Raw genomic sequence first — 25,276 nt, forward strand, 5'->3', positions numbered from 1 at the left:
AAAAAAGTCTAACACCTGCAAAAAAGCAGCGTAAAACTCAGTAACGCAGCCCCATTGATTCCTATAGGGAAACACATTTTATGTTTACACCTAACACCCTAACATGAACCCGAGTCTAAACACCCCTAATCTTACACTTATTAACCCCTAATCTGCCGCCCCCAACCACCGCCGCCACCTACATTATACTTATTAACCCCTAATCTGCAGCCTCCAACATCGCCGCCACCTACATTATATTTATTAACCCCTAATCTGCCGCAATTTACCTACACTTATTAACCCCTAATCTGCTGCCCCCAACATTGCCGCCACTATACTAAATGTATTAACTCCTAAACCTAAGTCTAACCCTAACCCTAACACCCTCTAATTGAAGTATAATTAAATTAAATCTAAATAAAATTACTATCATTAACTACATTAATCCTATTTAAAACTAAATACTTACCTATAAAATAAACCCTAAACTAGCTACAATATAACTAATAATTACATTGTAGGTAGCTTAGGGTTTATTTTTATTTTACAGGCAAGTTTGTATTTATTTTAACTAGGTAGAATAGTTATTAAATAGTTATTAACTATTTAATAACTACCTAGGTTTAATAAATACAAATTGACCTGTAAAATAAAACCTAACCTAAGTTACAAAAACACCTAACTCTACACTACAATTAAATAAATTAACTAAATTAAATAAAATTAAATAAATTAACTAAATTAAATACAATTAAATAAATTAAATTAGCTAAATCACAAACCCCCCACAAAATTACACAAAATAAAAAACAAATTACAGATCTTTAAACTAATTACACCTAATCTAATAGCCCTATCAAAATAAAAAAGCCCCCCCAAAATAAAAAAAAAACCCTAGCCTAAACTACCAATAGCCCTCAGGGCAATGGGGAGCTTAGGTTTTTTTAGTTAGTATTTCTCCAACATTGGTGTGTCCGGTCCACGGCGTCATCCATAACTTGTGGGAATATTCTCTTCCCCAACAGGAAATGGCAAAGAGCACAGCAAAAGCTGTCCATATAGTCCCTCCTAGGCTCCGCCCACCCCAGTCATTCTCTTTGCCGCTGAACAAGCAGCATCTCCATGGAGATGGTGAAGAGTATGTGGTGTTTAGTTGTAGTTTTTTATTCTACTATCAAGAGTTTGTTATTTTAAAATAGTGCTGGTATGTGCTATTTACTCTGAAACAGAAAAAGATGAAGAGTTCTGTTTGTGAGAGGAATATGATTTTAGCAGCAGTAACTAAAATCGTTTGCTGTTTCCACATAGGACTGTTGAGATGAGATAACTTCAGTTGGGGGAAACAGTTGGCAGACTTTTCTGCTTAAGGTATGACTAGCCATATTTCTAACAAGACTGAGTAATGCTGGAAGGCTGTCATTTTCCCCATCATGGGGACCGGTAAGCCATTTTCTTAGTCTCAAACAGAATAAAGGGCTTAATATGGGCTATAAAACTGGTAGACACTTTTATGGGCTAGATCGATTGCTTTATTTGGACATTTTATACAGCTTGAAGTTGAAATTCACACTTTATCACTTTGGGGAGCGTTTTTTGTTTTTTTTTTTTTACGTCAGGCACTGGTTTAGACACTTTCCCAGTCAGGAAGGGCCTTCTATGTAGTAGGCAGAGCCTCATTTTCGCGCCATTACTACGCAGTAACTTTTGAGAGCAGGACATGCAGCTGCATGTGTGTGGGTCTGGAAGTGGTTGAAAAGGTTTCTAGAAGGCTTCGTTTGGTATCGTATACCCCCTGGGTTTGGTAAAGTCGCAGCAAAGGCTGTAGCTGGGACTGTAGAGGGGTTAAAACTGTAAACGGCTCCGGTTTCGTCATTTTAAGGGTTAAAGGTCTGAAATTTGGGGTGCAATGCTTTGAATGCTTTAAGACACTGTGGTGGTTAAATTGAACAATTCCTTCATAGTTTTTCACATATTCAGTAAAAAAGTGTGCCCTGTTTAAAAATTAAAGAGACAGTAACGGTTTTGGTTTAAAACGGTTTTTGTATTTTATTGACAAGTTTAAGCCTGTTTAACATGTCTGTGCCTTCAGATAAACTATGTTCTGTATGTATGGAAGCCAATGTATCTCCCCCTTCAAAATTGTGTGATAATTGTGCCATAGCGTCCAAACAAAGTAAGGACAGTACTGCCACAGATAGTAAAGTTGCCCAAGATGATTCATCAGATGAAGGGAGTAGACTTAGTTCTACATCATCTCCTTCTGTGTCTACACCAGTTTTGCCCACGCAGGAGGCCCCTAGTACTTCTAGCGCACCAATGCTTGTTACTATGCAACAATTGACGGCAGTAATGGATAACTCCATAGCAAATATTTTATCCAAAATGCCTGCATTTCAGAGAAAGCGCGATTGCTCTGTTTTAAACACTGTAGAGCAGGAGGGCGCTGATGATAATTGCTCTGTCATACCCTCACACCAATCTGAAGTGGCCATGAGGGAGGTTTTGTCAGATGGGGAAATTTCTGATTCAGGTAGAATTTCTCAACAGGCAGAACCTGATGTTGTGACATTTAAATTTAAATTAGAGCATCTCCGCGCACTGCTTAAGGAGGTGCTATCTACTCTGGATGATTGTGACAACCTGGTCATTCCAGAAAAATTGTGCAAGATGGACAAGTTCCTAGAGGTTCCGGTGCACCCCAACGCTTTTCCTATACCCAAGCGGGTGGCGGACATAGTGAATAAGGAGTGGGAGAAGCCCGGCATACCTTTTGTCCCCCCTCCAATATTTAAGAAATTATTTCCTATGGTCGACCCCAGAAAGGACTTATGGCAGACAGTCCCTAAGGTCGAGGGGGCAGTTTCTACACTAGCTAAGCGCACTACTATTCCTATCGAGGATAATTGTGCTTTCAAAGATCCTATGGATAAAAAATTGGAGGGTTTGCTTAAAAAGATTTTTGTACAGCATGGTTACCTCCTGCAACCTATTTCGTGCATTATTCCTGTCACTACAGCAGCGTGGTTCTGGTTCGAGGAACTAGAAAAGTCGCTCAGTAGAGAGACTCTGTATGAGGAGGTTATGGACAGAATTCACGCACTTAAGTTAGCTAATTCCTTTATTTTAGATGCCGCTTTGCAGTTAGCTAGATTAGCTGCGAAAAATTCAGGGTTTGCAATTGTGGCGCGCAGAGCGCTCTGGCTAAAGTCTTGGTCAGCGGATGTATCTTCCAAGACAAAGTTGCTTAATATCCCTTTCAAGGGTAAAACCCTTTTTGGGCCAGAATTGAAAGAGATTATCTCAGACATCACTGGGGGTAAGGGCCACTCCCTCCCACAAGATAGGCCTTTCAAGGCCAAAAATAAGTCTAATTTTCGTTCCTTTCGCAATTTCAGGAACGGACCGGCCTCCAACTCTGCAGCCTCTAGACAAGAGGGTAATGCTTCGCAAACCAAACCAGCTTGGAAACCGATGCAAGGCTGGAACAAGGGTAAGCAGGCCAAGAAGCCTGCTGCTGCTACCAAAACAGCATGAAGGAGTAGCCCCCGATCCGGGACCGGATCTAGTAGGGGGCAGACTCTCTCTCTTCGCTCAGGCTTGGGCAAGAGATGTTCAGGATCCCTGGGCACTAGAAATAGTTTCTCAGGGTTATCTTCTGGAATTCAAGGAACTACCCCCAAGGGGAAGGTTCGACATGTCTCACTTATCTTCAAACCAAATAAAGAGACAGGCATTCTTACATTGTGTAGAAGACCTGTTAAAAATGGGAGTGATACACCCAGTTCCAACTGTGGAACAAGGAATGGGGTTTTACTCAAATCTGTTTGTAGTTCCCAAAAAAGAGGGAACTTTCAGACCAATTCTGGATTTAAAGATTCTAAACAAATTTCTCAGAGTGCCATCGTTCAAAATGGAAACTATTCGAACGATTTTACCTTCAATCCGGGAGGGTCAATTTATGACTACCGTGGATCTAAAGGATGCGTATCTACATATTCCTATCCACAAAGATCATCATCAGTTCCTAAGGTTCGCCTTTCTGGACAAACATTACCAGTTTGTGGCTCTCCCATTCGGGCTAGCCACTGCTCCAAGGATTTTCACAAAGGTACTCGGGTCCCTTCTAGCGGTTCTAAGACCAAGGGGCATTGCAGTGGCACCTTACTTGGACGACATTTTGATACAAGCGTCGTCTCTTTCAAAGGCAAAGGCTTACACAGACATCGTTCTGGCCTTTCTCAGATCTCACGGGTGGAAGGTGAACATAGAAAAGAGTTCCCTGTCTCCGTCGACAAGAGTTCCTTTCTTGGGGACAATAATAGATTCTTTAGAAATGAAGATTTTTCTGACAGATGCCAGAAAGTCAAAACTTCTAAACGCTTGTCAAGTTCTTCACTCTGTTCCACGACCTTCCATAGCTCAGTGCATGGAAGTAGTAGGGTTGATGGTTGCAGCAATGGACATAGTTCCTTTTGCGCGAATTCATCTAAGACCATTACAACTGTGCATGCTGAAACAGTGGAATGGGGACTATACAGACTTGTCTCCAGTGATTCAAGTAGATCAGAAGACCAGAGACTCACTCCGTTGGTGGCTAACCCAGGATCACCTGCCCCAGGGAATGAGCTTCCGCAGACCAGAGTGGGTCATCGTCACGACCGACGCCAGTCTAGTGGGCTGGGGCGCGGTCTGGGACTCCCTGAAGGCTCAGGGTCTATGGTCTCGGGAAGAGTCTCTTCTCCCGATAAACATTCTGGAACTGAGAGCGATATTCAATACTCTCAGGGCTTGGCCTCAACTAGCAAAGGCCAGATTCATAAGATTCCAATCAGACAACATGACTTACATCAACCATCAGGGGGGAACAAGGAGTTCCCTGGCGATGAGAGAAGTGACCAAAATCATAAAATGGGCGGAGAATCACTCCTGCCACCTATCTGTGATCCACATCCCAGGATTGGAAAACTGGGAGGCGGATTATCGGAGTCGTCAGACAATCCATCCGGGGGAGTGGGAACTCCACCCGGAGATATTTGCCCAGTTGACTCAATTATGGGGCATTCCAGACATGGATCTGATGGCGTCTCGTCAGAACTTCAAGGTTCCTTGCTACGGGTCCAGATCCAGGGATCCCAAGGCGACTCTAGTGGATGCATTAGTAGCGCCTTGGGCCTTCAACCTAGCTTATGTGTTTCCACCGTTTCCTCTCATTCCCAGGCTGGTAGCCAGGATCAAACAGGAGAGGGCCTCAGTGATCTTGATAGCTCCTGCGTGGCCACGCAGGACTTGGTATGCAGACCTGGTGAATATGTCATCGGCTCCACCATGGAAGCTACCTTTGAGACAGGATCTTCTAGTACAGGGTCCATTCGAACATCCAAATCAAGTTTCCCTCCAACTGACGGCTTGGAAATTGAACGCTTGATTTTATCTAAGCGTGGGTTTTCGCATTCTGTGATAGATACTCTGGTACAAGCCAGAAAACCTGTAACTAGAAAAATTTACCATAAAATATGGAAAATATATATCTGTTGGTGTGAATCCAAGGGATTCTCATGGAGTAAGATCAAAATTCCTAGGATCCTTTCTTTTCTTCAAGAAGGTTTGGATAAGGGATTATCAGCGATTTCTCTGAAGGGACAGATTTCTGCTTTATCTGTCTTGTTACACAAACGACTGGCAGCTGTGCCAGATGTTCAAGCTTTTGTTCAGGCTTTGGTCAGGATCAAGCCTGTTTACAGAGCTTTGACTCCTCCCTGGAGTCTGAATTTAGTTCTTTCAGTTCTTCAAGGGGTTCCATTTGAACCTCTACATTCCATAGATATCAAGATGTTATCTTGGAAAGTTCTGTTTTTGGTTGCTATTTCTTCTGCTAGAAGAGTTTCTGAGTTATCTGCTCTGCAGTGTAATCCGCCCTATCTGGTGTTCCATTCAGATAAGGTTGTTTTGCGTACTAAACCTGGTTTCCTTCCAAAGGTTGTTTCCAACAAGAATATTAACCAGGAAATAGTTGTACCTTCTTTGTGTCCGAATCCAGTTTCAAAGAAGGAACGTTTGTTACACAATTTAGATGTAGTTCGTGCTTTAAAGTTCTATTTAGAAGCAACAAAGGATTTCAGACAAACGTCTTCTCTGTTTGTCGTTTATTCTGGCAAGAGGAGAGGTCAAAAAGCTACTGCTACCTCTCTTTCCTTTTGGCTGAAAAGCATCATCCGATTGGCTTATGAGACTGCCGGACGGCAGCCTCCCGAACGCATCACAGCTCACTCTCCTAGGGCTGCGGCTTCCACATGGGCCTTCAAGAACGAGGCTTCTGTTGATCAGATATGTAAGGCAGCGACTTGGTCTTCCCTGCACACTTTTACCAAATTCTACAAATTTGATACTTTTGCTTCTTCGGAGGCTATTTTTGGGAGAAAGGTTTTGCAAGCCGCGGTGCCTTCCGTTTAGGTAACCTGATTGGCTCCCTCCCTTCATCCGTGTCCTAAAGCTTTGGTATTGGTTCCCACAAGTTATGGATGACGCCGTGGACCGGACACACCAATGTTGGAGAAAACAGAATTTATGCTTACCTGATAAATTACTTTCTCCAACGGTGTGTCCGGTCCACGGCTTCATCCATAACTTGTGGGAATATTCTCTTCCCCAACAGGAAATGGCAAAGAGCACAGCAAAAGCTGTCCATATAGTCCCTCCTAGGCTCCGCCCACCCCAGTCATTCGACCGACAGACAGGAGAAAAACAGGAGAAACCATAATGTGCCGTGGTGACTGTAGTTAAAGAAAGAAATTCATTTCTTTCTTTAACTACAGTCATTTCTGCTTTATCTGTCTTGTTACACAAACGACTGGCAGCTGTGCCAGATGTTCAAGCTTTTGTTCAGGCTTTGGTCAGGATCAAGCCTGTTTACAGAGCTTTGACTCCTCCCTGGAGTCTGAATTTAGTTCTTTCAGTTCTTCAAGGGGTTCCATTTGAACCTCTACATTCCATAGATATCAAGATGTTATCTAGGAAAGTTCTGTTTTTGGTTGCTATTTCTTCTGCTAGAAGAGTTTCTGAGTTATCTGCTCTGCAGTGTAATCCGCCCTATCTGGTGTTCCATTCAGATAAGGTTGTTTTGCGTACTAAACCTGGTTTCCTTCCAAAGGTTGTTTCCAACAAGAATATTAACCAGGAAATAGTTGTACCTTCTTTGTGTCCGAATCCAGTTTCAAAGAAGGAACGTTTGTTACACAATTTAGATGTAGTTCGTGCTTTAAAGTTCTATTTAGAAGCAACAAAGGATTTCAGACAAACGTCTTCTCTGTTTGTCGTTTATTCTGGCAAGAGGAGAGGTCAAAAAGCTACTGCTACCTCTCTTTCCTTTTGGCTGAAAAGCATCATCCGATTGGCTTATGAGACTGCCGGACGGCAGCCTCCCGAACGCATCACAGCTCACTCTCCTAGGGCTGCGGCTTCCACATGGGCCTTCAAGAACGAGGCTTCTGTTGATCAGATATGTAAGGCAGCGACTTGGTCTTCCCTGCACACTTTTACCAAATTCTACAAATTTGATACTTTTGCTTCTTCGGAGGCTATTTTTGGGAGAAAGGTTTTGCAAGCCGCGGTGCCTTCCGTTTAGGTAACCTGATTGGCTCCCTCCCTTCATCCGTGTCCTAAAGCTTTGGTATTGGTTCCCACAAGTTATGGATGACGCCGTGGACCGGACACACCAATGTTGGAGAAAACAGAATTTATGCTTACCTGATAAATTACTTTCTCCAACGGTGTGTCCGGTCCACGGCTTCATCCATAACTTGTGGGAATATTCTCTTCCCCAACAGGAAATGGCAAAGAGCACAGCAAAAGCTGTCCATATAGTCCCTCCTAGGCTCCGCCCACCCCAGTCATTCGACCGACAGACAGGAGAAAAACAGGAGAAACCATAATGTGCCGTGGTGACTGTAGTTAAAGAAAGAAATTCATTTCTTTCTTTAACTACAGTCATTTCTGCTTTATCTGTCTTGTTACACAAACGACTGGCAGCTGTGCCAGATGTTCAAGCTTTTGTTCAGGCTTTGGTCAGGATCAAGCCTGTTTACAGAGCTTTGACTCCTCCCTGGAGTCTGAATTTAGTTCTTTCAGTTCTTCAAGGGGTTCCATTTGAACCTCTACATTCCATAGATATCAAGATGTTATCTTGGAAAGTTCTGTTTTTGGTTGCTATTTCTTCTGCTAGAAGAGTTTCTGAGTTATCTGCTCTGCAGTGTAATCCGCCCTATCTGGTGTTCCATTCAGATAAGGTTGTTTTGCGTACTAAACCTGGTTTCCTTCCAAAGGTTGTTTCCAACAAGAATATTAACCAGGAAATAGTTGTACCTTCTTTGTGTCCGAATCCAGTTTCAAAGAAGGAACGTTTGTTACACAATTTAGATGTAGTTCGTGCTTTAAAGTTCTATTTAGAAGCAACAAAGGATTTCAGACAAACGTCTTCTCTGTTTGTCGTTTATTCTGGCAAGAGGAGAGGTCAAAAAGCTACTGCTACCTCTCTTTCCTTTTGGCTGAAAAGCATCATCCGATTGGCTTATGAGACTGCCGGACGGCAGCCTCCCGAACGCATCACAGCTCACTCTACTAGGGCTGCGGCTTCCACATGGGCCTTCAAGAACGAGGCTTCTGTTGATCAGATATGTAAGGCAGCGACTTGGTCTTCCCTGCACACTTTTACCAAATTCTACAAATTTGATACTTTTGCTTCTTCGGAGGCTATTTTTGGGAGAAAGGTTTTGCAAGCCGCGGTGCCTTCCGTTTAGGTAACCTGATTGGCTCCCTCCCTTCATCCGTGTCCTAAAGCTTTGGTATTGGTTCCCACAAGTTATGGATGACGCCGTGGACCGGACACACCAATGTTGGAGAAAACAGAATTTATGCTTACCTGATAAATTACTTTCTCCAACGGTGTGTCCGGTCCACGGCGTCATCCATAACTTGTGGGAATATTCTCTTCCCCAACAGGAAATGGCAAAGAGCACAGCAAAAGCTGTCCATATAGTCCCTCCTAGGCTCCGCCCACCCCAGTCATTCGACCGACAGACAGGAGAAAAACAGGAGAAACCATAATGTGCCGTGGTGACTGTAGTTAAAGAAAGAAATTCATTTCTTTCTTTAACTACAGTCATTTCTGCTTTATCTGTCTTGTTACACAAACGACTGGCAGCTGTGCCAGATGTTCAAGCTTTTGTTCAGGCTTTGGTCAGGATCAAGCCTGTTTACAGAGCTTTGACTCCTCCCTGGAGTCTGAATTTAGTTCTTTCAGTTCTTCAAGGGGTTCCATTTGAACCTCTACATTCCATAGATATCAAGATGTTATCTTGGAAAGTTCTGTTTTTGGTTGCTATTTCTTCTGCTAGAAGAGTTTCTGAGTTATCTGCTCTGCAGTGTAATCCGCCCTATCTGGTGTTCCATTCAGATAAGGTTGTTTTGCGTATTAAACCTGGTTTCCTTCCAAAGGTTGTTTCCAACAAGAATATTAACCAGGAAATAGTTGTACCTTCTTTGTGTCCGAATCCAGTTTCAAAGAAGGAACGTTTGTTACACAATTTAGATGTAGTTCGTGCTTTAAAGTTCTATTTAGAAGCAACAAAGGATTTCAGACAAACGTCTTCTCTGTTTGTCGTTTATTCTGGCAAGAGGAGAGGTCAAAAAGCTACTGCTACCTCTCTTTCCTTTTGGCTGAAAAGCATCATCCGATTGGCTTATGAGACTGCCGGACGGCAGCCTCCCGAACGCATCACAGCTCACTCTACTAGGGCTGCGGCTTCCACATGGGCCTTCAAGAACGAGGCTTCTGTTGATCAGATATGTAAGGCAGCGACTTGGTCTTCCCTGCACACTTTTACCAAATTCTACAAATTTGATACTTTTGCTTCTTCGGAGGCTATTTTTGGGAGAAAGGTTTTGCAAGCCGCGGTGCCTTCTGTTTAGGTAACCTGATTGGCTCCCTCCCTTCATCCGTGTCCTAAAGCTTTGGTATTGGTTCCCACAAGTTATGGATGACGCCGTGGACCGGACACACCAATGTTGGAGAAAACAGAATTTATGCTTACCTGATAAATTACTTTCTCCAACGGTGTGTCCGGTCCACGGCCCGGTTTTTTAATCAGGTTTGATGAATTTCTTTCTTTAACTACAGTCACCACGGCACATTATGGTTTCTCCTGTTTTTCTCCTGTCTGTCGGTCGAATGACTGGGGTGGGCGGAGCCTAGGAGGGACTATATGGACAGCTTTTGCTGTGCTCTTTGCCATTTCCTGTTGGGGAAGAGAATATTCCCACAAGTTATGGATGACGCCGTGGACCGGACACACCGTTGGAGAAAGTAATTTATCAGGTAAGCATAAATTCTGTTTTTATATGGGGGGGATGGTTGTGTGCGTGGTGGGTTTTACTGTTGGGGGGGTTGTTTGTATTTTTTTTTTTTTACAGGTAAAAGAGCTGATTACTTTGGGGCAGTGCCCTGCAAAAGGCCCTTTTAAGGGCTATTGATAGTTTAGTTTAAGGGGTTTTTTTATTGGGGGGGGCTTTTTTATTTTGATAGGGCTATTAGATTAGGTGTAATTAGTTTAAAGACCTGTAATTTGTTTTTTATTTTCTGTAATTTAGTGGGGGGGTTTTGTGATTTAGCTCATTTAATTTATTTAATTGTATTTAATTTAGTTAATTTATTTAATTGTAGTGTAGTGTTAGGTGTTATTGTAACTTAGGTTAGGTTTTATTTTACAGGTAAATTTGTATTTATTTTAGCTAGGTAGTTATTAAATAGTTAATAACTATTTAATAACTATTCTACCTAGTTAAAATAAATACAAATTTGCCTGTAAAATAAAAATAAACCCTAAGCTAGCTACAATGCAACTATTAGTTATAGCTTAGGGTTTATTTTATAGGTAAGTATTTATTTTTAAATAGGAATAATTTAGTTAATTATAGTAATTTTCTTTAAATTTATTTAAATTATATTTAAGTTAGGGGGTGTTAGGGTTAGACTTAGATTTAGGGGTTAATACATTTAATATAATGGCGGCGACGTTGGGGACGGCAGATTAGGGGTTAATAAGTATAATGTAGGTGGTGGCGATGTTAGGGGTGGCAGATTAGGGGTTAATAATATTTAACTAGTGTTTGGGAGGCGGGAGTGCGGCGGTTTAGGGGTTAATATGTTTATTCTAGTGGCAGCCGTCCGGAGTGGCAAATTAGGGGTTAAAAATTGTATTTGTGTTTGCAATGCGGGAGGGCCTCGGTTTAGGGGTTAATAGGTAGTTTATAGGTGTTAGTGTACTTTTTAGCACTTTAGTTATGAGTTTTGTTTGTAAAACTTATAACTGCTGACTTTAAAATGCTTTAGGAATCTTGGAGGTAGAGGGTGCACCGCTCACTTTTTGGCCTCCCAGGACAGACTCGTAATAACGGCACTATGGAAGTCCCATAGAAAAAGGGTTTACGAAGTTTACGTAAGTCGGTTTGCGGTAAGGCCAAAGAAGTGTGCGGTGCCCCTAAACCTGCAAGACTCGTAATAGCAGTGGTAGTGAAAAAGCAGCGTTAGGACTTGTTAACGCTGCTTTTTCATTTTAACGCAAAACTCGTAATCTAGCCATTAGTGTATTTGTGTTGAATGGATTATGGGGTAGCTCACTGATCACAGCATCTTTATTTTTCTTATATATAAGTGAATCTTATACTAGACCATAGTTGTTTAATCCTGCCTGTCCAAGAAATTAACTTATTGTGCTGTAACACACTAGTTAGTAATTCAGGTGGATGAAAGCAAGAATGGTCAATAGTCTTTGTTTATTTGTGTTTTAGGAATAATTCACAGTATTGCATTTCCTTCCTAAGATAGGGAGAGTCCACGGCTTCATTCCTTACGGTTGGGAAATACAACACCTGGCCACTAGGAGGAGGCAAAGACACCCCAGCCAAAGGCTTAAATATCCCTCCCACTTCCTCATCACCCCAGTCATTTTTTGCCTTTCGTCACATTAGGAGGTGGCAGAGAAGTGTCAGAAGATTCGTAGAGTCCTGAAAAAAGGTATCTGCCCTTCGAGATAGGACTGGAGTTTGAAGTAGCCATTTCAACCTCTCAGTGAGAGTATTGGTGAAAGTTAGAGTCTGGAGATGCAGGGAAAGTTTTTCTGCGAAGCCATCCAGACTACTGCTAGTAGCTCCTACGCAATCAGTGTTGACGAGTTTCACTGCCTGCTTTCTTTCACTCAAGTCCATGTCAGGAGCGCTGCTATAAGACTGTCACAATTGAGAGGCTGTGTTCTGTTCCACAGCATGGATCCTGGAGGTAAGATTTTTTCAATTTTTACACATAAAACGCTACAACAGGGTCACAGAGTGGTTCCTTTATACCTTGATAGGATCCAGGGTTAATATCCTCTGAAGGGGGTTTATTGAACAGTTGGGGTTAATTAATCAGTGTATTAATTATTTACATGCTGCTTTGTGTGATTTTTTTCCTGGGCTGATAGACTGTGTTTTTTGCTGGCACAAACGGGTTTCACTTTAGTTTTTGAAAGTGTTGCACAGATTACTTGTAATAACAGGGAAAGTACTGTCTTGCACTCCATGTGACCGGGTGTGGTCAATGTTCATTTTCTCCATTCCGGCTGAGAACCTTAGGAGAACGTTTCCTCTTAACTATCTGGGTCTAGGAGGTGGTGAGTGCCCCAGCCATTGGGAGTATAAAGGTGCACTTTTCTATAATAAAAAAACATTTTTCTTGTCCTTCTCTGGGTATAACCTGAGCTATGGAGGACTCTGACATTTTAGAAGGTACTCTTTCTGTACTAAATAATACCTGTTTATATTGTGAGGAGGCCGTGGTTTTCCCGCCCACTTAATTATGTTTCACATGCCTTAACACCGTTATAAAATCTAAGATGGGAGACAAGCCTGCTAAGGCTCTCAGTCCCTCTGAGCTGTCTACCTCTCAGGACTCGGCGTCTTGTGAGATTACTACCCTTGCTACATTATCCATATGCAGTTCCCGGTAGCACATCTAATCCTCCATCCAGAGGGGGCCTTATTCCTGCGTACTTTGCAAACCGCTGTGTTTGCGGCCCTCACTGCATTGCCTCGCTCTAACAAACGCAAGATAAAGGTTAAACATAGCTCTACTAACCCGGAGTCCTCTAAATATTTATCGGATTTAGCTATTATGTCCCAGTTATCCGATGATGCTTCAGAGGGTGAACTTTCTGGGTCGGAGTCCTTAGCGTCTAAGCCTCCTACTGCAGAGGAACTGTCCTTCAGATTTAAAATTGAGCGCTTGCATTTTTTATTAAAGAAGGTTCTGTCTACGTTAGAAGTTCCAGAGGCCACGCTGCCTGAAGAACCTGTGATACCTAAATTAGACAGAGTTTATGAAGACAGGAAAGTTCCTTTGACTTTTCCTGTGCTGGTTAAGATGGTGAACATTATTAAGAACGAATGGGAAAGAATTGGTTCTTCCTTTTCCCCTCGTCTACTTTTAAAAAAAGTTGTTCCTGGCCCCGGACTCTCAGCTGGATTTGTGGGGCTCCATTCCTAAGGTGGATGGTGCTATCTCTTCGCTTGCTAAACGTACTACTATACCTCTTGAGGATAGTTCTTCCTTGAGAGAGCTGATGGATAAGAAAATGGAAACCTTTCTGAGAAAGATGTTTCAAAATACGGGATTTTTGTTTCAATTGGCGGCTGCAGTTGCCGCGGTTGCCAGAGCGGTTACCTACTGGTGCGACTCTTTGTCTGAACTCATTAAGGTGGAGTCTCTCCTCGAGGATAATCAAGACAGAATTAAAGCTCTGAGAATTGCTAGTTCTTTTATCTGTGAACGAACATGCAAATTATTCTCCTAAATGCAAAGGACTCTGGCTTTGCGGTCCTAGCCCACCGGGCGCTCTGGTTGAAGTCTTGGTCTGTGGAAATGATTTCTAAGTCCAGACTCCTTTCTCTTCCCATCAAGGGAAAGATTTTATTTGGTCCAGGCCTGGACTCCATTATTTCTACGGTTACCGGAGGCAAGGGTGCCTTCCTACCGCAAGATAAGAAGAACAAGTCTAATAGACGACAATCTTCTAATTTTCGTTCCTTTCATTCTGACAAATCCCAACCACAACAATCCTCCTCCAAGCCCGAACAACCCAAGTATACTTGGAAGCTGGCTCAGTCCTGGAATAAATCCAAGCAGAATAAGAAGCCTGCCGAAAACAAATCGGCATGAAGGGACGGCCCTCGATCCGGGATTGGATCATGTAGGGAGCAGACTGTCTCTTTTATCAGACGCCTGGTTCAAGGACATACAGGATCCGTGGGTCCTGGAGGTGGTATCTCAGGGATACAAGATAGGCTTCAAATCTCATCCGCCAAGGGGCAGAGTCCTTCTCTTGAATCTTTCTACCAGACCAGAAAAGAGGAATGCCTTTCTAGGGTGCTTTCAGGATCTATCCGCTTTAAGAATTGTTGTCCTGGTGCCTATCGAAAAAAGAGGTTTGGGGTTTTATTCAAACCTTTTTGTGGTCCCAAAGAAGGAGGGAACTTTCCACCCAATTCTGGACCTAACGTGCTTAAACAAATTTCTTAGTGTCCCTTCCTTCAAGATGGAGATGTTAAGGTCCATCCTTCCTTTAATTCAGGAAGGCCAGTTTATGATCACTATAGATCTGAAGGACGCTTACCTTCATGTTCCAATCCACAGGGAACACTTTTAGTTCCTGAGGTTTGCATTCCAGAACCAGCACTTCCAGTTCATTGCCCTTCCATTTGGCCTAGCTACTGCTCCGAGAACCTTTACGAAGATTCTGGGGGCTCTTCTAGCAGTAGCCCCATATTGCAAGCACTAGCCTTTCATCTTGCGATAGAATTCTTGGAGTCCCTTCTCAGTCTTCTTAGATCACATGGATGGAAGATAAACTTGGAAAAAAGTTCTCTTATCCCAAGTACCAGGGTGGAATTCCTGGGTACTATAATAGACTCCATATCCATGAGGATATTTCTAACAGACCAGAGATGTTGCAAGCTATCTTCGGCATGTCTTGCCCTCTGGACCTCCTTGACTTCCTCTGTGGCTCAGTGTATGGAGGTGATTTGGTCTCATGGTGTCCTGCATGGACATCAATCCTTTTGCCAGGTTCCATCTCAGACCTTTACAACTGTGCATGCTGAGGCAGTGGAACAGCGATAAGAATAAGATCTGTCTCAACAGATTGTATTAGACAGCCGGTCGCGAGAATCGCTCTCCAACCATCGGGGGGAATGATAAGTTCCTTGGCAATGAAGGAAGTATCTCCGATTCTGGAGTGGGTGGAGGCCCACAGCTGTTCAGTGTCAGCGATCCACATTCCAAGTGCGGATTATCTCAGCAGGCAATCCTTCCATCCAGGGGAATGGTCTCTCCATCCCTAGGTGTTTGCAGAGATATGCAGCCAGTTGGGGACGCCGGAGATAGATCTCATGGCGTCCCGTCTCATTACCAAGCTACCCAGGTAAGGGTCGAGGGATCCCCAAGCGGATCTAATAAATGCACTAGCCCTGGAGGTTCAAACTCATATATATTTTTCCTCCATTACCGCTTCTTTCTTGAGTGGTGGTCTGCATCAAGCAGGAGCAGGTATCAGTAATCCTGATTGCTCCATCGTGGCTGCGAAGGACGTGGTTCGCAGATCTAGTGGGGATGTCCTCATCTCCTCCGTGAAAGTTACCTTGTCACAGAGACTTGCTAATACAAGGTCCATTTGTTCATCAAAATTCTCTGAGGCTGACTGCATGGAGATTGAACGCTTAGTCTTAGCTAACAGAGATTTCTCTGAGAGTGTCATTGATACTCTTATTCAAGCTCGTAAACCAGTTACTCGGCGTATCTACCACAAGGTGTGGAGGACCTACTTATTCTGGTGTGAAGAGCATGGTTTTTTCCTAGCACAGAGTTAAGGTTATGCTAGTTCCCTGAGGGGACAGATTACAGCCCTGTCAGTTTTATTGCATAAGAGACTGGCTGAGCTTCCAGACGTGCAGTCCATTTTTAAGGCATAACCTCTTGTTCTTCGGGTTTTGCAACAGGTTCCGTTTGAGCCTCTGCATTTCGTTGACATTAAATCTTTTTGCAATGTGAGCCTCCTTACCTGATCATGCAGATAAGGCAGTGTTACATACTAAATTAGGTTTTCTTCCTAAGGTTGTGTCAGATCGCAACATCAATCAGGAGATTGTGTTTCCTTCCTTGTGTCCTAATCCTTCTTCATCGAAGGAACGCTTACTTCACAATTTGGATGTGGTTCGCGCCTTGAAGTTCTATCTTCAGGTTACTAAGGCGTTTAGACAATCTTCCTCTTTGTTTGTTGTCTATTCGGGGAAGCATAAGGGGCAGAAGGCTACTTTAATTTTCCTATCTTTTTGGTTAAGGAGTGTCATACGCTTAACATACGAGACAGTGGGACATCGTCTTCCTGAGAGGATAACGACTCATTCCACTAGAGCAGTGGCTTCCTCTTGGACCTTTAAAGGGACAGTCTAGTCCAAAAAAAACTTTCATGATTCAGATAGGGCATGTAATTTTAAACAATTTTCCAATTTACTTTTATCACCAATTTTTCTTTGTTCTCTTGGTATTCTTAGTTGAAAGCTTAACTTAGGAGGTTCATATGCTAATTTCTTAGACCTTAAAGGCCGCCTCTTAAGAATGCATTTTAACAGGTTTTTCACCACTAGAGGGTGTTAATTCCTGTTTTTCATATAGATAACACTGTGCTCATGCACGTGAAGTTACCTGGGAGCCATCACTGATTGGCTAAACTGCAAGTTTGTCAAAAGAACAAATAAAGGGGCAGTCTGCAGAGGCTTAGTTACAAGATAATCACAGAGGTAAAAAATATATAAATATAACTGTGTTGGTTATGCAAAACTAGGGAATGGGTAAACAAGGCATTATCTATCTTTTAAAACAATAACAATTCTGGTGTAGACTGTCCCTTTAAGAACGAGGCCTCTATGGGTCAGATTTGTAAGGCGGCTACCTGGTCCTCCTTACACACTTTTTCAAAATTTTACAAGTTTGATGTTTTTCCTTTGGCTGAAGCAGCTTTCGGCAGAAAGGTTTTGCAGGCTGTGGTGCCCTCAGAATAGGGCCCGCCTCTTTCTAATTGTTCCCTCCAGTTATTAATTCAGTGTCCTCTGGGTATAGTTTTCCCAACAGTAAGGAATGAAGCCGTGAACTCTCCCTATCTTAGGAAGAAAAACATAATTTATGCTTACCAGATAAATTCCTTTCCTTCCGGATAGGGAGAGTCCACGGCCCAGCCCGTTTTTTTCTTGTCTATGGGCGGTCCCCTATTTATTTTATTTTTATTTATTCTTCTGGCACCATTTATACCCTAATGTTTCTCCTACTTTTCCTTGTTCCCTCGGCAGAATGACTGGGGTGATGAGGAAGTGGGAGGGATATTTAAGCCTTTGGCTGGGGTGTCTTTGCCTCCTCTTGGTGGCCAGGTGTTGTATTTCCCAACAGTAAGGAATGAAGCCGTGGACTCTCACTATCCGATAGGAAAGGAATTTATCTGGTAAGCATAAATTATTATTTTTTTTAAGATCCATGAGTGTATTCCAGACCTTAGCAGATACATTTTAGTGATAAAATATGCACATAAAGATCTATAAAAATGTGTAAATACATTTAATTCCACACTGTAAAGAAAATCATGCCAATATTGTTTGTCTTATTAATACATTTAATAAATATCCCATTCAATACTACTTTTGTGAGGGGCCATACAATAAGCAAAACACAGTAAAATATATTAATAATGGCTACCTTATCTTTATTTAACGGGGCACGAAACTCATATCTTTCATAATTCAAACAGAGCATACAATTTTTAAACAACTTGCCGATTTATATCTATTATCAAATTTGCTATCCTTTGTTGAAGGAGCTGCATTGCGCTACTGGGAGCTAGCTGATCACATCTAGTGAGCGAGTGAGAAGAGGCATATATGTGCAGCCGCCAATCAGCGACTAACTCCTAGTAGTGCATTTCTGCTACTGAGCTTACCTAGGTATGCTTTTCAACAAAGGATACCAAAAGAAGAAAGAAAATTGGATAATAGAAACAAATCGGAAAGGTATTTATAATTGCAGGTGCTGTCTGAATCATCAAATAAAATGTTTCCTTTAAGGAAAACCACATTCTGTAATGAGGTATTTCTAGACGAGTTATATTTGTTTATGATATTTCCTTAAAATTTGCTAAAAATTATTGTTTAAGCTGTTAAGAGTATTAAAAACTCATATATAGCGTGTTTAGAATATACATTGGTGAACTAAACGTCTAGCAGGCACAATTATATATGCTCGCTGTAATAAATAGAAAATAATTAATTAATTAAAACGTCTTCACCTGTGAAAATACTCACTGTACAATAAAATTAGTAAAGGATTTGCAAGTCCTAGTACCAGGACCAGGTTGTATATGTTGCTGCCATCTCCAGCAGACATGGGGTTAATTTAATCATATGAATCCTTAGCTGTGAGTTCATTTCACACATGTTCCTGGAAATTGCTTTAAATGACTTAAATGACATCTTATTCTGGGTTTTTTTCTAGGTCGTTCCCTAACAATTACTGGGATAAATTTGTTAAAAGGAAGGTAAGTGGTCTTAAACTATTGAATTTTTGTTCAAGTGGTCATTCAAAGTAGATTAGTATCTCAAGTGTAAACTAATGGTTTAAATAAGGATAGGAAATATAGTTACAGTGTAATTGCTGACAATATGCTTAGATAGTTCATGGCATTACGTCATGGACTCTTGTTAGGGGGCAATGAGTGACACCTTCTGGAGATGATATATGAGTGGTGGATTGGAAAAGGAGGTTGTTGGATACAGTGATATTTATAAATCATTATCAGGAAGATAAAATAATAAAATGGTTGAAATGTGTAAGGGTTAATTGTGGCGATTGGGTCATATATTTGGGCAATGAGGGGAAAAGTCATGTTATCTGTAATTGGCTATTAGGATCTGTGAGTAGTCAGGGAGAAAGCGATAGTCTATGAGTAATAGTCAGACATGTTCTTGATGTTCATGTGGGAGTGTTTCAGTCGGGATAAAACTTTTCATTAGGACAATTCATTAGGACAATCCTAGTGCAACCAATCAAAAAGAAAACCCCAGTTTATCAGGCTGCACAGTCAACAAAAACAAACACAATAAGTAGATGCAAGTGGTATAGATGCTCAATATATATGCACGGTTAATTCCATAATACTTTAGTGTAAGCCGATTATATGATGTTGTGCTGATCACATTTCTGCCCATAGCTGCTCTCTTTTGAAGTAAACATCAGATATTTCCTCAGTTGTTTCCATTTAACCATCATTGTTTTGAGCATTGGATACTATATTAGCTATTACTAGCTACATTATGTCAGACATTTTAAATGTTTCTTAAAGTGGTTCACTTGTAGTGTTTGATATAGTTTGGACACATTGTCTCACTGCCCTACTATTTTGAATTTCCCAGTTATCCTCTATTATATATACTGGCTGGCAGAAGATTGTTTCACTGAATGATTCTTTTAGCAATACACATTCTGAGTCTCTTGTTCTGCTTAGGTTATTAACAAGTACGGCGACCTGTATGGGGCAGACAGAATCGCAGAGCTCCTGGGATTGGATAAAAACGCATTGGATTTTAGCCCTGTAGAAAAGACCAAATCAGAAGAGGGATCTTTGGTGTCATGGTTTGTAATGTTTATCCTTACAATAAGTATAATATTGTTACTATGCGCAAGAGAATTTCTCTTTGCTAGACGGTTAATTGTGTCACTCATAGATTTGTCTGTTATCAATTAGAAATTACCAGGGTAAAGACTTTCCAGCTCAGCATTTTTAATAAATTATCCCACAGTTTTTAAAACACAATGTATCTTATTTCTATTATGTATAGTCTAAGTAAGTTTATTCTTCATTCATTCAGGAGCGCACAATGCAGATCTGCCACTTACGAGCCTGTATTCCCCATATAATGGTCACGTGCCTGTAATTTACATATAGTCATTAGCCCAGGGATCAGACACGTTTAAGCAGTTTGCATAGCCTTGACCTTGAGGTGCCATTCTTGAAATAATCTCCATATCATTTAAATGTGATCATTTTTCCACCCAAACAAATTTAGAATCCTGCACAGCTTGTCAAATGCTGCAATTCCAGAGGGGGCTCTCTACCCTGCATATACAAGTACTTGTATGGGCATTTGCTCAGTATGTTACGATAAAAAAATAGAATAAAATGTGTTTGTTTCTCTAAAAATTAGCCTTTAACTAATACCCACGCTAATATCTGTCTTCTTTATATGATCAGAAACTACATTCAGATCTCCTAATTTGTGCAAATGTGACACTTAGGGTTCTGTAACTATTTTCCTATTTGTGATTTCTTCTAATTTATTTCTAAAATATTTGTGAAGCGCACCAGGCTGTGTTCATTATATAGATTAATAGACTTATGCACTATCTTGTCTTAATAATGTTACTTACCAAGGTAATAAGGTTGTCAGGTTAAATAGATCCTGTTCCGCTTACTTCTGTGAAAAATCTTTTAAATCAATGCTGCAGTTCTTCAACTTCCTTTTACACACACAGTAAATATGAGATCACATTCTCCTTATATAGCCTCATTTAAGGTAAAGGACAATACTGCAGTATTTTCAGCATTATTCAAATATTGATTTCTCTTGCAAGGTGTATCCAGTCCACGGATTCATCCTTACTTGTGGGATATTCCCATTCCCTACAGGAAGTGGCAAAGAGAGCACACAGCAGAGCTGTCCATATAGCTCCCCCCCCCTAGCTCCACCCCTCAGTCATTCTCTTTGCCGCTCTAGCAGTAGGGCATCTCCACGGGAGGGTAAAGTGAATGTGGTGTTAGATTTGTAGTTTTATATCTTCAATCAAAAGTTTGTTATTTTTAAATGGTACCGGTTTGTACTATTTACTCTCTGGCAGAAAAGTGATGAAGATTTCTGCTGAGAGGAAAACGATTTTAGCATGTAAAATCCACTGCTGTTCCCACACAGGACTGATGAGTACCAGAAAACTTCAGTTGGGGGGAACAGTTTGTAGGCTTAACTGCATTAAGGTATGTTTCAGTCATATTTTTTCTAGTCAAGACACGATAATACTAGAAGACTGACAGGAATCCCCATGAGGGAAGGGTAAGCCATATTCTGAGACTTAGTATAGAATGAGCTTATTTAACAGGGCTCAATAGACTGGTGGACACTGTGAAAGGGCAATCAATTATTTTATTCAGCAAATACTCATTGGTAGACACTTTTAAACACCTTTGGTGTGTTTATTAAGGGGTATTTTATCCACATGGCATACATTTAGTCACCTAAGAGTGACTTTGAGGGCCTCACAGCTCCGGAGTGGAGTGAGAGGGGCCCTAATTTTGCGCCTCTGTTGCGCAGTTCATTTCTCCAGACAGTTCATGCTGCTTCACGTGGAGGGTCCAGAGACTGCTTGAGGGACTCACAGAAGCTGTTTCTCCCCTAAACTAATCCATAAGGGAAGGTACGGCCACGGCAGACTGCTGTGGCAAGGTGCTGTAGTTTTAAAACCGGTTGTGTTCTTTAGAATGCTCCGGTTTGGGCATTAAGGGGTTAATCAGGCTGAAACTTGGTGTGCAATCATATCCAAGCATTAGGCACATACTGTGAAAATTTCAAAAGATTTGGTGCATTTTTCACTGTTTTGTAAAATTGTGTGCGCTTTTTATTTCTTAAAGGCACAGTACCGTTTTTCTCAAATTGTATTTTTAATTGATTAAAGTGTTTTCCAAGCCTGTTTGCATATAATACTAATCTGTTTAACATGTCTGACACTAAGGAAAAGCCTTGCTCTATGTGTTCAGTAGCCATGGTGGAACCCCCACTCAAAATGTGTCCCAAGTGCACTAATGTGTCGATACAATTTAAAGATCATATTGTGTCACTTAAAAATGTAGCCCAAGATGATTCTATGACGGAAGGTAATGAAGATAGTCCTCCTTCCTCTCCCCAAGTGTCACCACCAGTTACGCCCGCGCAAGCAATACCTAGTACCTCTAGTGCATTGGCACCGATTACATTGCAACAACTAGCGACAGTTATGGATAATTCCCTTGCGGCCTTTCTATCCAAACTACCAGTTTTCCCTAAAAACTGCGACAGCTCTGTTTTAAGAACAGATGAGGAGCAGTCGGAAGCTTTGGGAGGTTTATCTGATGTACCCTCACAACACTCTGAAGTAGGGGCGAGGGATGTGATGTCCGAGGGAGAAATTTCTGACTCAGGAAAGGTTCCTCAATGGACAGATTCAGATTCATTAGCTTTTAAATTTAAGTTGGAACACCTCCGCATATTGCTTAGGAAGGTTCTATCCACTCTGGATGATTGTGACCCTATGGTGGTTCCAGAGAAATTGTGTAAAATGGACAAATACCTAGAGGTCCCTGTATACACTGATGCGTTTCCGATCCCTAAGAGGGTTGCGGATATTGTTACCAGGGAGTGGGAAAGACCAGGTGTCCCTTTTGTTCCCCCTCCTATTTTTAAGAAAATGTTCCCCATTACTGACCCCAGGCGGGACGCATGGCAGACGGTCCCTAAGGTAGAGGGAGCAGTTTCTACACTGGCCAAGCGCACAACTATTCCAATTGAAGACAGTTGTGCTTTTAAAGATCCTATGGATAAAAAATTAGAAGGTTTACTAAAGAAAATTTTTGTTCAACAAGGGTTGCTTCTACAACCAATCGCCTGCATTATTCCTGTAACTACTGCAGCAGCTTTTTGGTTTGAGGTGCTGGAGGAATCACTCCAGAGGGAGACCTCATATGACGAAATTATGGACAGAATTAAAGCTTTAAAACTGGCTAATTCTTTTATCACAGATGCCGCTTTGCAATTAGCTAAGTTAGCGGCAAAAAATTCAGGTTTCGCTATTATGGCGCGCAGAGCGCTTTGGCTCAAGTCATGGTCGGCCGATGTGTCGTCCAAATCAAAATTACTAAATATCCCTTTCAAGGGAAAGACCCTCTTCGGGCCAGAGTTGAAAGAGATTATTTCGGACATCACCGGGGGAAAGGGCCATGCTCTCCCACAAGATAAGCCTTTTAAGGCTAAAAACAAGGCTAATTTTCGTTCCTTTCGCAACTTCAGGAGTGGTCCTGCTTCAACCTCTGCAACCGCAAAGCAAGAGGGTAACGCTTCACAGCCCAAGGCAACCTGGAAGCCTTCGCAGGGCTGGAACAAGGGTAAACAGGCCAAGAAGCCTGCAGCTGCTACTAAGACAGCATGAAGGGGTAGCCCCCGATCTGGGACCGGATCTGGTAGGGGGCAGACTCTCTTCGCTCAGGCTTGGGCAAGGGATGTTCACGATCCCTGGGCATTAGAGATCGTTACTCAGGGATATCTTCTAGAATTCAAGGACTCCCCTCCAAGGGGAAGTTCCACATTTCTCGTCTGTCTACAGACCAGACAAAGAAAGAGGCGTTCTTACGCTGTGTAGAAGATCTACTCAAGATGGGAGTGATATGTCCAGTTCCAATTACAGAACAAGGACTGGGTTTTTACTCAAACCTGTTTGTGGTTCCCAAAAAGGAAGGAACTTTCAGGCCAATATTGGATCTAAAAATTCTAAACAAATTCCTCAGAGTTCCATCATTCAAGATGGAGACCATTCGGACAATCTTACCTATGATCCAGGAAGGTCAATATATGACTACCGTGGATCTAAAGGATGCGTAACTACATATTCCTATCCACAAAGATCATCATCAGTTCCTAAGGTTCGCCTTTCAGGACAAGCATTACCAGTTTGTGGCCCTTCCCTTCGGGTTGGCCACCGCTCCCAGAATTTTCACAAAAGTGCTAGGGTCCCTTCTGGCGGTACTAAGACCGTGGGGCATTGCAGTAGCACCTTATTTGGACGACATCTTAATACAGGCGTCGTCTTTCCCCAGAGCCAAGGCTCATACGGAGATTGTTCTGGCCTTTCTAATGTCTCACGGGTGGAAGGTGAACACGGAAAAAAATTCTCTGTCCCCGCTCACAAGGGTTCCCTTCCTGGGAACATTAATAGACTCGGTAAAAATGAAAATATTTCTGACGGAGGTCAGAAAATTAAAGCTTTTAACCACCTGCCGAGTTCTTCATTCCATTCCTCGGCCATCTGTAGCTCAGTGCATGGAGGTAATCGGATTAATGGTAGCGGCAATGGACGTAGTCCCTTTTGCTCGAATACATCTAAGACCACTGCAACTGTGCATGCTCAAACAGTGGAATGGAGATTATGCAGATTTGTCTCCTCAAATACAACTGGACCAGAAAACCAGAGACTCTCTTCTCTGGTGGTTATCTCAGGATCACCTGTCTCAGGGAATATGCTTCGGAGACTGGAGTGGATCATTGTAACGATCGATGCCAGTCTGTTAGGCTGGGGGGCGGTCTGGGACTCCCTGAAAGCTCAGGGCTTATGGTCTCGGAAAAAGTCTCTTCTCCCGATAAACATTTTGGAACTGAGAGCGATATTCAACTCGCTTCAAGCATGGCCTCAACTAGTGGCGGCCAAATTCATCAGATTTCAGTCGGACAACATCACGACTGTGGCGTATATCAATCATCAGGGGGGGAACAAAGAGTTCCCTAGCGATGAGGGAAATCACCAAAATAATCAGGTGGGCGGAGGATCACTCCTGCCATCTATCTGCAATTCACATCCCAGGAGTAGACAACTGTGAGGCGGATTTTCTAAGTTGTCAGACTTTTCACCCGGGGGAGTGGGAACCCCACCTGGAGGTTTTTGCTCAGCTGACCCAGCTATGGGGCATACCAGAATTGGATCTGATGGGGTCCCGTGAGAACTCCAAACTTCCTCTCTACGGATCCAGGTCCAGGGACCCCAAGGCGGCATTGATAGATGCTCTAGTAGCGCCTTGGTCCTTCAATCTGGCTTATGTCTTTCCACCGTTTCCCCTTCTCCCTCGTCTGGTAGCCAGAAAATCAAGCAGGAGAAGGCTTCGGTAATTCTGATAGCGCCTGCGTGACCACGCAGGACTTGGTATGCAGACCTAGTGGACATGTCATCTGTCCCACCATGGACACTGCCAATGAGGCAGGATCTTCTAATACAGGGTCCATTCAAGCATCCAAATCTAGTTTCTCTGCGGCTGACTGCTTGGAGATTGAACGCTTAATTCTATCTAAGCATGGTGTCTCTGAATCAGTTATAGATACTCTA

The 25,276-nt window shown here is 42.2% G+C and overlaps 1 protein-coding gene across 11 annotated transcripts in view; it reads left to right on the top strand.

Moving 5' to 3' along the window:
* Positions 1-25,276, top strand: part of RYR3 (ryanodine receptor 3) — a 1,083,635-nt gene that overhangs the window by 1,043,978 nt on the left and 14,381 nt on the right. For all 11 annotated transcript variants that reach the window (XM_053697970.1, XM_053697969.1, XM_053697973.1 and 8 more), the window contains 2 exons: positions 18,602-18,644; positions 19,611-19,738. In XM_053697970.1, the coding sequence (XP_053553945.1) occupies positions 18,602-18,644; positions 19,611-19,738 (171 nt within the window). The remainder of the gene's footprint in view (positions 1-18,601; positions 18,645-19,610; positions 19,739-25,276) is intronic.

The sequence above is a fragment of the Bombina bombina genome, chromosome 1, assembly GCF_027579735.1.
Source record: "Bombina bombina isolate aBomBom1 chromosome 1, aBomBom1.pri, whole genome shotgun sequence".
In the NCBI taxonomy this organism is placed as follows: domain Eukaryota; kingdom Metazoa; phylum Chordata; class Amphibia; order Anura; family Bombinatoridae; genus Bombina; species Bombina bombina.